This window comes from Anticarsia gemmatalis, chromosome 7, assembly GCF_050436995.1.
Source record: "Anticarsia gemmatalis isolate Benzon Research Colony breed Stoneville strain chromosome 7, ilAntGemm2 primary, whole genome shotgun sequence".
Lineage (NCBI taxonomy): Eukaryota > Metazoa > Arthropoda > Insecta > Lepidoptera > Erebidae > Anticarsia > Anticarsia gemmatalis.
The window spans coordinates 3,298,694-3,315,656 of NC_134751.1; the positions used below are offsets into that span (position 1 = coordinate 3,298,694).

The 16,963-nt window shown below is 32.9% G+C and overlaps 1 protein-coding gene across 1 annotated transcript in view; it reads left to right on the forward strand.

Annotated features, from left to right (window-relative positions):
- The window catches only part of LOC142974291 (nose resistant to fluoxetine protein 6-like), a 62,287-nt gene that overhangs the window by 34,270 nt on the left and 11,054 nt on the right, over positions 1-16,963 (forward strand). Inside the window, exons 2-5 of the mRNA XM_076116526.1 lie at positions 6,470-6,642; positions 10,831-11,024; positions 14,047-14,329; positions 16,330-16,493. Coding sequence (XP_075972641.1) covers positions 6,470-6,642; positions 10,831-11,024; positions 14,047-14,329; positions 16,330-16,493 — 814 coding nt within the window. The remainder of the gene's footprint in view (positions 1-6,469; positions 6,643-10,830; positions 11,025-14,046; positions 14,330-16,329; positions 16,494-16,963) is intronic.

Below are 16,963 nucleotides of genomic sequence, written 5' to 3' on the forward strand. Positions count from 1 at the left end.
ACTTGTTCCTCTTTTAGGAATTTATTGATTGTAAATAATTAAGAAGAACGTCAACTCCATCTAGATCTAAATTATACTATATTACCGTTAGGAAACGAAATGATACAGAAATAATAGCAGAATTAATCATATTATCACAATGAAAGAATCCTGAAAATGTTTATAAAGTCTAATTACTCACATGAACACTACTGAAATACGTATTGCACAATAATATATCAACTTTAAATGTAAAAATTATTAAAATGAGATTCACCGTTTCATTACCAAACTAATAAACTGATAACGAGGAAATTTGCCGGACTACTTAAAAAAATCATGCGAGTCGCGTGTCAATACTCGTGATCTTTTAAAAAGAGAGCAAAGTCACATGTATCTTAAAAGCATTAAAAGGGGTATTCACCAAAGATTCCCTATTAACATAATTAAGAATATCAGTCAGTAAATTAAGTTCACGTGCAAAAAAATGTGATACAAACTTTCAAGGGCCATATTATAGCAAATGTTTACATATTGATATATTATGCTAATACATTTTTTTAGTAAACTTTAAGTACGTTGAACCGACAGTTCCGGTTACCTACATTATAATATATTATTTTATTTTTATATTTTTATTTCTGTCGCGATGTGAACACCTGTGTTGCTATAGGAATGAAAGATTGATTGAGTGATAATTATGCCAATATAGTAAAAATAACTTGAAAATTTTATTTTAGTCCTATAGTTTTTTATTTGTTTTGTTAGTTTGTATAAGATGTGACATTTTTGACATAAAAATACTTGTAGTTAGGTAGTTGCAGAAGTGTTCAACATTATTTGGATATTTCTATTCCATCATTTCTATTGACAAATATTTGAAATAACTTAGAGTTAGTGAAGATTTCACCAGTTTAGAAGTATATACAGAGATGCAAAAATTACGCCAAATTATGGAAATAGAATAGTTTAGTTCTTTGATATCGTTGATCTATAATATAAATTTGAAAAACGAGTATATGAAAGCGTGACTTACGTTTCTTTAAAGATCGTTGACCTCCTAACAAGCTAGAACTTAAAGGCACTTAAATTTATAACACAAATTTTATTAACATTTAAATCATCATGGGAAAATAAACATATAATTAAAATACATGTCTCTAATTAAGTGTATACTATCTTCCGATTCGGATGTACCTACTTTTAATATTAGCTCTGCAATAGAATTCATTACTGTCCCACGGCCGGGCATGAAAAGGTATTTTCCCAGAAAGAAGGACGTGTTTCGCCTGAACCAAGTTTGGGTTGGTAAACTTGTTCCATTCGAGAACTATTTTGAAGAACTCTCAGGCATGCAAGGTTTCATCACGATGTTTTTCGTGAAGATATATAAATAAACGAAATAAAAAGAAGCTATGCCAGATAATTTGAATAAAAGGTTACGCGGTAATATGATTGTTAATGAGCTTGTAAATTAATAAATTATCATAGAATAAAATAATTATTAAACACTTTAACATAAAGTAATTTGTAAGACTTGTAAAAGACTAATTGTGTGATTAAATAACCTACAGTTACAGTGTAGTGATGTTCCGAGTTTGTCGATGTTTAAATAAACGATTGTTTTTCTGAGAAAGAAGACGTTTTTTCTTTCAATGTAATTTAATGATGTCTACCTAAATACAAATAGTTTTTATGTTCGGTTTATATGTGGCATACTCTTTTTCGAAAGAATTAATGAAGTCAATAAAGTCTAACTGGATTTTAGCAATAATGGTTTTTGGTCTATGCCGACTCTACAGAGAAACAGTCATGATTTTATTATAAACAATCATCTATCCTTACAAAAAAATTACATCGATATCAAAATTTAAAACAAAAATAAAAGAAAAATGTCGTGTCGTGTCCCCTCACTACATCTTAGTAAAATGTCGGCGTGCTTGCAATAAAATGAGTGCGAATTTTTCATTGCACTCCTAATCTTGACTTTATCTGCATATTTACGACTGCTATTTCCTAAGAGAATAATTTTTATGACGTTTATATTATTATTCGAAAAGGAAATGTACGCGGTAAGCTCCTTGGCTTAGATTTTTGCGTGAAATTTTGTCTTTTAATTTTATGGAAGTGAAGAGTTTGATAAAAAAATATTAGTCCCATTAAATATTAGTGTACACGCTATCTGACAACTTACTAGAGAGCCATTTACGGAAAGTTTGCGAAAATTTCGGACTTAAAACATCATTTACCCGCAGTTTAATGCGTGTTTGATACGACAATTTTATTTTGAATATTTAGAGAATTATTATTTACAATTAAGAGGAAATGAAAATATCAATAAATATGGTTACCTTGCAATTAATACCTACCTACGAGTAGCCTTTGGTTGGTGGTTGTAGCTTTCAGTTATAAAAATAGTATTACGTCGATGTTATATTTTCATTATCATATTTTTCCTCAAAATATTACTGTTTTAGTACTACACCGTATTTAAGAAAATTATCATAACAATGATAATTATTATAAAACTGTATAAAGTAACGAAATTAGTGCCGTTGTGATAATTTACAATTCATACATTATGTTGACACGTGCGTGGTTTACAAGTAATCTATACTTACTAATATTATAAAGCTGAAGAGTTTGTTTGTTTGTTTGTTTGTTTGTTTGTTTGTTTGAACGCGCTAATCTCAGGAACTACTGGTCCGATTTGAAAAGTGTTAGATAGCCCATTAATCGAGGAAGGCTATAGGCTATATATCATTACGCTACGACCAATAGGAGCAGAGTACGAGTAAAAAATGTTACAAAAACGGGGAACATTTTGACCCATTCTCTCTTGAGTGACGCAAGCGAAGTTGCGTGGGTCAGCTAGTGTGATAATATACCGCTTTATTTGTGAAGTAAGTGAGTAACAGTACTCGTGATTCCGGGTTTAATTTCTAATTTTTTTAAAGTTGTACGGCGGATTTTACTGGGGTTTTTACTACGACAGGAATAAATCATCATGTAAGTAGGTATATTCATATTTTAAAGGAAAAAACGTGAAAGGGTGAATATAGTCTAACAACTAAGTTGAGAGTCTTGGCGTGCGCGATTTATCTTGATTATAGTTAATATATCCGTTATTCCAGCATAAGGTAGCTATATCAAACGGACCTTCAGTTGCATAAACTTGCAGATCTACACCTCCGTCTGCCGCGAACTTTTCAAACAAGACCCTCTACTAGGTTGATGGATTAAAATATTCTATCAGATTAACGAAATTAACATAATAATTATTTATCTCAATTTTCCTTTGACATTTCGGTGCAGGTTGCACTAACAGGAAATTTCCCGTCCCATATTAGTAAATGGGAAATTACGTTTAATACTTTTAATTTTATTTTTGATGACGTACATATTATGCGAAATGTGCTACATTATTAGCTTACGTCACGCCAAGCTGTATTATTATGAATGGTAGTAATTATAACCGTAATTTGTGATTTATGTCACCATTTCGTAGGATAGTGTACATTAATAATTATAATGCATGTAGTGTCTTTTTAATTCTTATAGTAATGTATGCTTTTAAGGTAAATGTTTTGATTGTTATCTAGCACTGTTTTGTTGAGTTATTAAAGTTGGGATTTGTATCTTCTGGTTTAATGATTTATTATTTATTTATTAATGTCCGTTTTAAAGGCTACCATAATTGATTTATAAGTACCCTACAATAAAAAAAAAAACCTAAATTGAAATCACTGCATCTATTCGGGAGTTATGATGCCAGAGACAGACAGACAAACAGACAGTCAGACACGTCAAACTTATAACACCCCCTTTTTTACGTCGGGAGTTAAAAATGTGGATTCATCCCATTGAAAGTATGTTCGTGAAACCATAGGAAATTGTTGCTCAGTGTCCGTAATTTGTATGTTTATAATATACGAAGATTTGTTAAAAGCTTAATATTATTTCATAATAAGATAGTTTTAAAATACTTTACAAGTAAACCACGTGTATCAAACATTTTGCTCACCAGTTAAATAATTTAGGTAGCAAGCAACGAAATTTAAATATTTCGACCGTTAATACTACTAAACACGTGTAAGTGATTGTTTTATGTTAAGCGACGTATGCTAAGTATGTTTTAAGCATAGTAATGATTATTTTGTTATGAAATTAGATAGTGCGAGGCCGTGGCCTCTAATGCAACTACGATTATGCCGTCGTGCATAATAACTGCATTTGATATTTAACTTTATTAATTAAGAAATTGACCCCATTTTTGATTGCTTTAGTATTCAATTTGTCATATTTTGGATGCATTTTTATTTATTTTGTTAGCGCTGAATAGTTAATAAATTACATAATTATAGATTGATTAATCGTCATTGGTCAGTAAATTTGGTTTAAGTTTCACTATTTTCGATCGTTATGCCCAGATTAGATAAATATTAATTATGTCCTTGGGTTTATGATCTTTACTCTACTTTAGCGTAATGTTAGTTCCCTGCTTATTACTTCTAAGTTTAGTAAGTTAAGTAGCTAGACTATTATCCCTTTCAATATCCTTTAAATAATTTTAATTTATTTCTTCTTCATTTTTTCTTCATCACTGACAAATCCTTTTACCTTTCCTTCTTGTAAATAGCTTTCAAAACAAATCGTAACGTACCTAATTTAACTGTTCCTGCAAAATTCTGCCAAAAAATTCGTACCCGAAACACCAAAACCTCGTTATAATTACTGTACATGTCATCTTCAATGTTACCGGGAAACTATTAGCAGTTCGTGAGGACAATCACAAGGACCGTTGGTTTTCCGCAACTCGACTTCACTCCATTGTTATAAAACAAAGAGAAAGATTGATGACATTACAGCAAGCAATTTCGGGATTCTTTCACTGCAAGGGAGTTAAGAGATTGTGGAGTGACGTAATAGTTAAGACACTGCGCTTTGTAAAGATGTCATTTGTTGATGTCGTCTATGAAAAACATAAGTGGTGCAGATTTTACTAAATTATATAAATTAATTAATAAGCTCTGAGTATGTACCTAATTCTTATGCATAGAACTTTGACTGTCTTATGTAAAGAACTCTTAGGAATTGAGAAATAAATGAAGGAGAGAAACAGTGGTGTTCCGTTACGCCTTTCACGCTAATAAAGACTAAACTTTATTTTGCATTCTATACTTTTTGCTGCCGGCTGGTGTTGAATAGTGCAATTAAAATTTTTGTTGTTATAGTCATCTTTCAAATATTCATGTAATCGAAATAATCAAATAATAAAAATTCACCTTGCATTAATCAAAATATTTTTATGATTACGTAACGTACATTGTATAACCGATGAGTTATTATTTTTTTATTATAATCAATTTGAATTTGCATTTTTAATATGTAGGTATTTGCCACAATAGGTTAGAATGGGAGTGGTACGCCTACAATAGGCGATAAAATGATCATTAGCACCATCAATTTGAGATATGGTCTTGAAATGACAAAGATTTTCAAGGAAGTGCTTAACGCATCTTCCGATTGCACCTTTATTTGAACCTTGATATTATCTTAAACGCATTTTTTAATGTCTAGGTCTTGGTATTTATAGTATATATCGTTTTTTAATGTTAGTTTATCAAATCTTCTTGTTTGGTTTGGTATAATTATGATTGCCTTACCTACTGCTAGATCATCCCAATACTTTCTTCAAAGAACACTATATTCGTTTCGGGCGCATTACAATTTTTTTTTTTAAACAGCTCCCCCGTACTAAGGTAGGCGAGCTTAACCACTGCGCCACGGAGGCAGTAAAATTAAATAGATTACATTTTGGGGAAGGACTTCTTTAATAAACATAATAAATAATAAAAAAATATATCACTGACTTCTTCTAGTTCTTTCTGGTTCTATTTAAAAACCAAGATCTCAACTTAGGAAATAAAACACTCTAACGAATTTTCATACAGCAGTGTCACCACGTAGCATCCGTGTTCATGGGATTCTTCATATTTGTCCGTTTGTACGCACCTCACGTCGAAACTGCTGTACCCATTCAGATCGAGTCGTTAAGATGGCTATCATAATACCAAATTGCTTCTGTTACATGACGCGTATTTTTGACGAAACTCGCATGGTGATAAGAGTTTATTGTTCTCTTCCGTTATGGTGTTTTTGGGTTTGGTTCTTAGTATATGGTACTCACATAGTACCTGTAAAGTTGTTATTCAAAAATGAATGTAGATCCTGTAGGTCTCAAACCTTAATTGTATCTATTAAGTTGTCTATTTCACAGCTAACAGCTAAATAGCTATCTTAAATTATTTCGTTATTACGTCTTTGCCTGTATTTGAAATACAAAACCAAATCGTGTATTGTTTACGAAATCAGATTATAAGAGTTTAATAGTTATACGTTTATAGTTTTTGCATGATTCTGTGCCACAAATACAAAAAAGAACACTAATATTGATATATATCCTGATAATATTTTTCCTTCTTTTCAGTGTTCGACGCATCAGCAAAGTCTCCACAGGGTCTTCTCTTCGGGTCTTCGTATCACTTGGGCAACTTTGACGAGTGTGTAGCTATTGAAGACCCGGGCGATAATGGAGTTACAATTGAAGGACAATATTGCTTGGCTACTATCAAATGGAGACAGAAGCAAGAGACCAAGAAGGTGAGACAAGTATTTTAGTAAAGAGCCTTGTTTTCAATTTTAGCGGCTATCGGAGGTATACAGTAGCTCGATTCTCTATCACTATCGACTACCGACAGCCGACCTGTCATCGAGAAATTTCGTATGAAAATCTGATCAGCGCCTCTGACGGGCGTCGTAAGAAATATTTTGGCAGTAAATTCTAAATGTCAAAATTTCGATAGCTAGCCGGTTGTCGGTAGTCGAAAGTGGTAGAGAATCGAGGTAAAGAATTCAGAATTTAGAAAATCAGTGACCCACGGGCTTACGCAGCTGGTTTATGTGATACAACTACTTTATTTTGGAAATACAAGTACAAGAATTAAAATCTATATATACGTGCATGCCGAGGCTCTTAACTCTATTGTAGGACTATAAGGGAGTAGTAAGTGTAATCGTTACCAGATTACATTGATTAACTATATATTTTGCAGATGTTGCTTCAAAACAGAGTAAAACATTTCTTTCAAAAAAATCCCGTCAGCTACGCGTTTTTCTATAGTGAGTTACCGCGTGTAAAAATCGCGCTTCTATAGTAAACGTGTCACAGTATTTTTTCGACGAAAAATAAACTCTTGTGCCAATAGTGTTTTATTTACTTACTAGTTCATCATGACAATGGCATCAAACAATATTTGTTAAATCATAACGTAGCTTCTATGCTTCTGTTTGCTGTCGAATTATCACATACTTATTATGGATTCAGCCCGTCGGTAGTGTATATACTGCTAATCATGGGGTCTAGGGTTCGATTCTTGGGTCGCGCCAAGTACAAAATATAAGTATGTTTCTATTTTTAATAGCAATAGGCTTGCTTATAATTAAGTAGAGCTAACATTGTTAATGGCGAAACGTGGGTGTATTTCATACACCTCTCTCTTCCCTTCCGGGTATTACAGGCTAGATATTACGTATGTATTAACATATATTTTACTTGCTATGCCTAATTTAGAAGTGTAGTGTTTTCTTAGTACAATATCAATCCACGTGCTTATAAAATCGATTGCGGTTCACGGTCAATATAAAACTTACGACGGTCAAGGTTCAATAGTTTTCAAAGTTGTGTACTTTACTGTGATTAAATTCAAATATTGATGTAAAAACTAGCATCAGACGAATACAAATAAGTCAGCTTAGACTTTAAACCATTTATTGCAATAATTATAAGATAATTTTGTGCAATGTAAGCACTTACGTTTTTATTAGATTATGCTAGGTAATAGTTGATTACGTAAAAAGTGATTATGACTTTAGTTTTATCAGGTTAAACGTAAAGTAGTGTTTGTGAGATTTTTCTTTCGAAAATCTTTCCTATGTTAAAAAGTCTCTATTTGAATCTATACTCATATTATAAAGCTGAAGAGTTTGTTTGTTTGTTTGTTTGAACGCGCTAATCTCAGGAACTACTAGTCCGATTTGAAAAATTATTTCTGTATTAGTTAGCCCATTTATCGAGAAAGGCTATAGATTATATATCACTACGATCAATAGGAGCAGAGTAACAGTAAAAAGTGTTACAAAAACGGGGAAAATTCTGACTCATTCTCTCTTATGTGACGCAAGCGAAGTTGCGCGGGTCAGCTAGTTTTAAAATAAGCCTTGGGTAATGTTTACTATTGCACCTCGCTGGTACTATTACCAAGGGCCCCCCTGGTAATAGTACTAGCGAGGTGCAAAATGATACGAGAAGTCCGCTGATGACAAGATGACCAAACCAGTTAGCACTGCACAAGGGTGTCGTAGGTACTTCCTACACGGTTTGTTCGTTGGTTGTCTATAGGTTGTCTGTCTGCAACACAAGACTCTTCGTAGAGGACAGATATTCCATATTTGTATCCGATATTTGTAGCGTCTTCTTAACTTTTTAGTCTATATAAACTAGAAAAGTATGTTTGTATTTAAGTTACTGCTAAAAATTTCCTTAGCCTCGCTGTGTGTCCCACTGTCAAAAGACTCCCTTTTCAGTCCTCCTCAAATGCGTCCAGGTTACCCCCCTTTTTCTTTTGGGTCTCCCGTATTTGTTAAAATTTTGCCATTATAATAATAAGAATTATAATACTTAGTATTTCATAGAAACAACGTTTGTAATAAGTCGATCAATATCCATAACGAGTTAATTTATGCGGTATCGGAATTTTATTGGTAAAGATCAGCATACAAATTAAAGGTATTATGGGCCACCCGTGTTAGCAACGTGTAGCTATGTTGTATAATGAATTACTATTGAAAGGTTTTTGAACTGAGGCTGTAGGGAAATTCTGGGAAGTGTAAGGGAATGATTAGTTTGTATTATGTGATTTTTACATCCTAATATTAAAAACTAGCTGACCCGCGCAACTTCGCTTGCGTCACATAAGAGAATCATAATTTTCCCCGTTTTTGTTACATTTTTCACTGGTACTCTGCTTTTATTGGTCGTACTGAAATAATTTTTCAAATCGGACTAGTAGTTTCCGAGATTAGCGCGTTCAAACAAACAAACAATCAAACAAACAAACTCTTCAGCTTTATAATATAAGTATAGATGTGAAAGTTTGTGAGCTTAGATGTATGTATGTTTGATACTATTTCATGAAGAAGCTACTGAACGGTTTTAATTAAATTTAATACCCAGATAATTTATAATCTGCATTAACACAGATTATTTTTTCCACGGGAATTCTTTCATGTGGACAATGTCGCGGGCGTTAGCTAGTGTGATATTATTCTAGATAGATTAAGTATTGTTGTTTGGTATATAAAAATTGTATGCGGCAAGATGGCGGCTTCAGGATCTTTGCAAAATAAGCATTCGTGTTCATAATAAAATTACGATTGAGTGATTTTTCCTTTTTATGCATTCCTTTTAGAAACTCTGAATGTGTGGATCAAGTTGAAAGAAAACTCATAGCCGTTAAGTTTATTTAAGAGCAGAGCTAAAAGGTTTTTTAAATTACCTAATATTATTCAGGCTGTTTGATTACATAACCAATTCAGTTGCTACTAACGATACCTATTAAAATATTAGGCAGGTAATAGAACTACTGTCATTGCAATGAACAAATGCAATCACACATTCTGCATCGATTAAACAATGATCAATGACAAGCAGTTTCAACAAACATTAACTGCAATTATGTTCTGTCCCGATGTGTGCACAGATAAGTAAATAATTACTCTCAAGTGCAAATCTTCACACTTAATGCCTGTGTTTCTTTAAAGCGTGCTATGATAATATATAATATGTTCAGCGATTTAATTATTAGTTCTTACAAAGTGGTTTTGAAAATGCAGTGTTTTAGAATTCCGTAATTTTTATTTATTTTTCTTTTATTGAACTTGTTTCGACTTGGTTGGGCTTGTTTGAGCTAAGTTTCTCAAGTTTTGCTAACCAGTTGGTACGTTTTAAATTAGTTTGCATCGTCATTAATATTAAAGTCATATATATCATTAAAATGATTAAAGAATTAGGGCGAATAAAAATACCTAGATGACTTTGGGAACTCTGCTCTTTCATTTTTATAAGTACGGAACCTTCTGTCGTAGAAACAACGACGCGTTTTGCCTCTCAAATATTTTATAGGTCAAGAGGAAATATAATTAAATATTAGTTTATAACAAGTAACACATAATTTTATGTGTGTCAAGTATTATTTAATTAACAAAATGACTGTCGCTTTTAAACAAGCAATATTTATTTTATTTGTGTCTTAATATTTAATGCCAAAAGGGGGAATCCCCTTTAGATTATTATTTCTAATGACACATTAACCTTAAAACCAAACTGTAGACTTCCTGATCAAATAATTTTATTTAATAACTAGCTGGTCCACCAGCTTCGGTCATGAATTTACTTAGCATTTTTTTCCATAAATACCTTTTCCTTGTTTTAAAGAAAATTTAACAATAACAATAAGTCATATTGGTTGAGCTGTTCTTGAGGTTTGCGCTTAGAAACACATTAGGAGATTAATTTTTATATACAATAATTTAACGTACGAATGAATGAACCTAAATAATTATAGTTCAGTCAATCTTTTAGTGTGATAATAGTCACAATACTGTCGTGGTAGTGTCTTTTGAAGCGTTTAACACTTAGCTCTTTCAAAATGCGTTACAAGTTTGCCTTGCTCAAAGATATTGGAAAATCTCCTTCCACCTTTTGCACAATTGTTGTTCTTATATTTCCAGACCCGCACAGGCCGAGGTGAAACTCTACGATGGGCAGTGTGCGTGCCAAGCGCGTGTCACGCTAACTCTGTACAAAGCTTCGTGAGCAGCGTGTTAGCTCATACAGTGAGCAACACTACCGGAGTTGAAGTTACTGAAAATGACTGCTATACACGAAGACCTGTGTCGATTACTAAGCTGGATGTGGCTTATTTGTAAGTATTTTATATAAGTTCTACGGTAAAGAATGAGGAAACTCAGGTGCTTTTTAAAAGACTCCAAAAAAAGGAGGTTCTAAATTCAAGAGAATTTTTTAAATGAAACGCATGTGATCTGTCCAATCCAGGTTATAATGAAAGGTGTAACTGAAATGATGAGTAATTGTGGTAACGAAGATGACTAGACTAAATACGATAAGAATGTCCGACATTAATGGAAAATGTGTTAGAAACATCCCGTGTAAGTTGATGTAGAACTGTCATGGCGTTATTTGCTAGTTCTGTTTAACTTCGTTAGATGGCGGTATTCTTGGGAGCTATAATATACCCACATATATAACCTAATCGAATGGCTAACAACACGTATATAATTCTGGCGCCATGTAGAGTTCTAAAATATAACTCCGAAACTATTATGCGTAATACAAGGAAGTTTATCAAATATCTTTAAAATGAGGAAGATATTTTAATTTGATTCAGTTATTTGTACTCCCATTATAAATGTACTTAATTTCCTTTATTTTCGATTTAAAATATTACGTACTGCGTAATTCTTGATACCAGCCCTTTAACATCTTATTGCTTTTAGATTTTATAACTTCCTAAACACGTAATTATAGGACCGGTTGGCATTAATAAATGAATAATGTTCCGCTTTTCCGCACTTAAAACACTATTGCGGTTCCTTTTTTCTCAAATAATTAGAACTTGGAGACTGCTAGTTGACATTTTTTAAATCTTTTCTTTTAACTTATTACGATATTTATCATCATCTACATATTAACGTGTAGTATTCTTATCCGCATTATAAAATCACTGGTGTAAAAGTTCAATCATCTAATGCAATTTTAATAACAAAAACAGCGATTAATTCACTAGATCCCAAACCTTCTATTTTCTCTCCACAGTAAGGGATATGAAAAGCTTTTTCTGTAAAGTCCGCATTCCCATAGAGAGCACACTAGGTTTGCTTATAAATCATACAGGTTACGGCCCACCTCAATATTTCTTCCATTTTCTCCGTGATTTAGTACACGCTCCGGGTGATATTGGACGACATAATCGAGGAGACTTTATGTGGTCAGGTGGATACCAATTATGTGTCTGTTTAATTTTGTCGGGTTATACGACTTTTTGAAAGTTTGGTAAACAATCAGTATTTAAAAACGATTGATTGGTTTTGAATAGAGTGTAAACGTATTGAGTCCCAAAAACTATTTGTTTACGAAGACTTGCAGCGGATTTTGATCTGATATTTGTTTCCATGTACTAGGGTGTAGTATTATCATTGTATAGTATAATTTGAAGTAAAAAAGAGCTACTGATTGCAGAAGAAGTAATAAATATCTACAAAAGCGTGTTTGTAAAATCTATGACGATAAAAATATGTAGTATATTGCTACATAATGCAAGTCATATTTTATTCCTTAACCCTAACCATATTTTATAAGTCATAAAATTATTAAAACTAACTACACACCCGATAACACTTAACTACCTTATTCAAGAGTTAGTCTGACGTAAGGTATAATTAGTCCTAAGTCTAAAATTTAACAGCCATATCTACAATCTAGATTATGATGAATCACGTTAATTACTACCTACCTTTTGTCCAAGTTGAGTACTAACATTTTTTGATAGTCTACATTTAAAACTGGGTTTAACCGAGTGATAAAGTGTAGTAATTAGGACGAGTTACACTCATTTGGATTAATTGGGTGAATAGGTTTATGAGCGGGAAAATCCCGAACTGTTTACAATGTAGGACTGGTTTATTACTTTATATATTTTTGTGTATTGGTATCGTATAATATTGTGTCAATTCGTTAACTTTATATTATCTGACCCGCGCAACTTCCCTTGCGTCACGTAAGAGAGAATGGGTCATAATTTTCCCCGTTTTTGTAACATTTTTTACTGGTACTCTGCACCTATTGGTCGTAGCGTAATAATATATAGCCTATAGCTTTCCTCGATAAATGGGCTATCTAACACTGAAATATTCTTTTTTAATCGGACCAGTAGTTCCTGAGATTTGCGCGTTCAAACAAACAAACAAACTCTTCAGCTTTATAATATTAGTATAGATTAGGCACACTTATCTTGTAGAAGAAACACACAGTCTCTGTGAATGATAGCTTTTATTTAGAAGGTTTTAGAGTACTATAGTAAAAGTAAAAGCAAGTAAAGTAAAGTTACAGGTTAAAATTATATTTTTAAGAATGAATACATACTTAAATTTTCTTCGGAATTGTTACGGAACTGGACAAATAAGTCATAATAACGTGTAGTATTCATTTACCTAATTGCCATTACAGTAATTTACCTTCATGCTCGAATATAACAAACAAACATCACATACCCTCAAGCAGTAAAAACCCTCAATAACCCAGCTCCGACAGAAAAATCACGGCAATTACTGTTTTTATTTGTTTTCTTTGTGAAAATATACTTTGTTAAGAACACACATATTTTTTCCGTCGTACTAAGAGATCGTGGCGGTAACTTTTGACGTATTGTGATTGATCACTATTGGAAGATAACATTACCTTCCGTTTTCATTAATACTTGATCTTATCGTCGCGAAATTATTTTCTGGTAGCTCTTTCGGTTTGTGCGTGAGAAGTTAAGGGTTAAGTTCAGTAAATGATTCCTACTTAATAGATTTTATGATATAGATTATTTTGTCTGTTTATCGTGTACTTTACTGTGCTCTTGAAAGCTCGTTTCATATTATAAGTTTTGATGTAAGTAGACGGTTGCTCATGTTTGTTTTCTAATGAGATTTTTTGTTATAAGGTTTACTGAATTATTATTTTCACAAAATTTCAAGCATTTCTTTTTTACTTGCTGGTCCAAAAAAGACGTGCTATGTTATAAAATTCTATTAACAAATTTCAATATTATTTTCGTGTATTCAATATTTTTTTTGATATTTATCTGGTTGTAAAAAAAATATAATAATATAATACTTTGTAATAAAATAAAGTATGTACCAATTTTATTTAATTATTTCCAGATCCGTACTCCTCCTCTTCCTCGCCATTCTTCTCTTCAGCACCATTTTCGAGGTATACGTCATCTACTGGGGCAAGAACAAGGAGTCCATCGCTCAAACACTCATAATCTCTTTCTCTGTGATCAACAATATGAAGAAGATCCTGTCTACGAAGCAGCACAACTCTTTAGGCTTGGAGTGCATCACTGGCATCAAGACTCTGGCTATGATCTTCATTATTGCTGGCCACGCGTGCATGTTTATTGCCAGCGGACCTGTCATGGATGCTGATGCTTGGGATAGGGTAAGACATTTTTTGTTATTTTACTTAGAACTAAGGTGTAAACTTTGTCGATAAAATTGCCAAACGACAAAGACAAAAACAAAGGACTATGGGCGGAATCGTCCCCACCCATCAACAAAAATGAAATGTAGCTCAATTGATATATCTTGGCAAGACGATATTTTTATATTATGGCGACATTGCCCAAATGCATGGGGTTCTCATAGTATCTTCGGTTTAAACAAATATCTCGTTAACGTACTATTGACGACTAATTCCAAAATACATGCTCATTTATTTATTAATTAGTGCACAGCGACGGACGCCGCATGCACATAAAGATAGCTGGGTACAAAATAACCCCCTCCCCCCGCTCTCCAACCCACGATTTTAGATCTGATCAGATTTTAATCTGCCAGCGCATCTGTTAGACAGCATTATAATTGCCGAGTAAAAATATTTATTGAAATATGAAATCAATAACATGTATTAACCATATAATGGAAATGATATAAGTATATACATATGAGTGCCTCTGTGGCGCGGTCGGTAGTATATGCGACTGCGGTGCGAGAGGTCTCGGGTTCGAATCCTGGGTCGGGCCAAACAGTCTTTTCTGAGATTTTCTGTTAAGAATTTCCTAGAGATTGCCCGGAGTTAGGAAGTTGAGGTCGAAGACCTCCGTGCCTCGGAGAGCACGTAAAGCCGTCGGTCCTGCGCCTGACCTCTCACTGGTCGTGTCGGTTATCCGTCCCACCAAACTATGAGAGTGATGGAATAGAGATTGTACCTGTGTATTGTGCACACACTTGGACACTATAAACAAAATCCGGCACAGATGGCCAGTTTCAATGAAACTGACCGCCGTAGCCGTATATCGGCTAGGAGGACATTATTATACATATGAGTTAGTACTGTAATATAACAATAATGTTAAAATAACTTACAAATGTAAAATAAAAATATACGTTAAATAATAATTACAAATTGTTTTTTTTTTTAAATATATATTCCCACTGATTTATCAAAAACAAAGGATTTTAATTAAATAGGGGGCACTTTATGAACACGTTGGTATCAGTTCCATGTTTGTTGGTAGGTGGGGAGCCCTTACATTTTTGCCCATAGTCCTTTAATAAACTAAAATGGAATACCAAATATTTGTCTTCAGAAACAAGAGTGAAAATATATACGTGCCAATCAGCAAATATTGTATTTAATTAGTTTGTATTTGAAGCTAATAACAGTTCAAGCGTAAAGTGTTAACAAACGTGAGGCGATAAAACGAAATATTTTTTATCGGCGTCTAAAATATCCCAATATTCAATTTACTGACTTGTTCCACTTCCAAAACGTATCTGTCCCCAATTTACCTTCACCGTTGATGTAGCAACATAAATTTCGTTAATGAAAATCCCGGGAAATCTAGCGCACAATATAAATTATGTAATAGTTTGCTCACTGGATATCTAAGTATTATGTGCTCTATAGAAGACGAGGGTCAAACGCTTGTATATTTACTTAGAAGTTCTACGTCATCACGCTTTACACAAAGCTTAATTATATTTAGAAAGTACAAATGGCTCTAGAAAATTTATCGCTTTCTTGAAATCTTCATTCATCTTCCTGCCTCGTGTATATTCAAGGTTATTTTAATAATTCTAGATAAACCGTGTTTTGCTTTATTATTTTCTGGGTATTTATTGGCGTTTAAGTCGCAATTCATCAAAACAACGACAACATTCATTATACTATCAAACTAGCTAGCTAAAATAAATAAAACTAGTCCATTCTTTTACTCGATGATATGAGTTTCTCTTAAAAGTTCGGCCTATGACGTCGTTTTGTTGTTACTGCAAACTAATTTCAGTTACTCTGCAGACCACATCCATATAAAATCAAACTGAATATTTCATTTTTTTATTTTTCATAATGTCTAATCTACAAATGTGTATGGGTATGTGCATTTACAATAAATAAATGTTTTTTCTTTATAATGTTCGTTCTTTCTTCTCTTACAGTTAGTCCGTGCACCAGCCAATGCCTTCATGTTAAACAACACACTGCTAGTGGATACGTTCCTTATGCTGAGTGCTTTCCTCTTCTCAAGACTTCTGCTTGTGGAACTGGATAAAAGAAGAGGCAAACTTAATGTTATACCCATCTTGGTGTTCCGGTATATTAGGTAAGTTTAAGTTGTTTTCATTTGTTGTGCTGTGAACTAATACAGTTGAAACTGTTGTGAAACTATTGAACTAATATGAGTTTAATTTGTTTTTGTCCTTTCTTTGCTGATCGGAGAATTGGTAAATTGAGAGTTGGTAAATCTTAGGTTTTACCGGAAAATTTTAGGATTTACCACAGTTCGGGATTTTACAGTAACATATACATAAACATCTTATGAATTGCTTATTTTTAAAAATGTTTATATATTCAGCTAATAATTATTCTTTTTTGTATCAATTTAGGGCAAATGTTACATTGGTTTGATATTTTAAAACTTTATATTTTCATCACTACATAGTATAAAACAAAGTCGCCCATTTTGTCTGTAGTCCCTTCGTATGCATAAAACTTTAAAACTACGCAACGGATTTTGAATAATTTTGATGCGGTTTTCACTAATAGAAAGAGTATTTTCTCCGACAGGTTTTT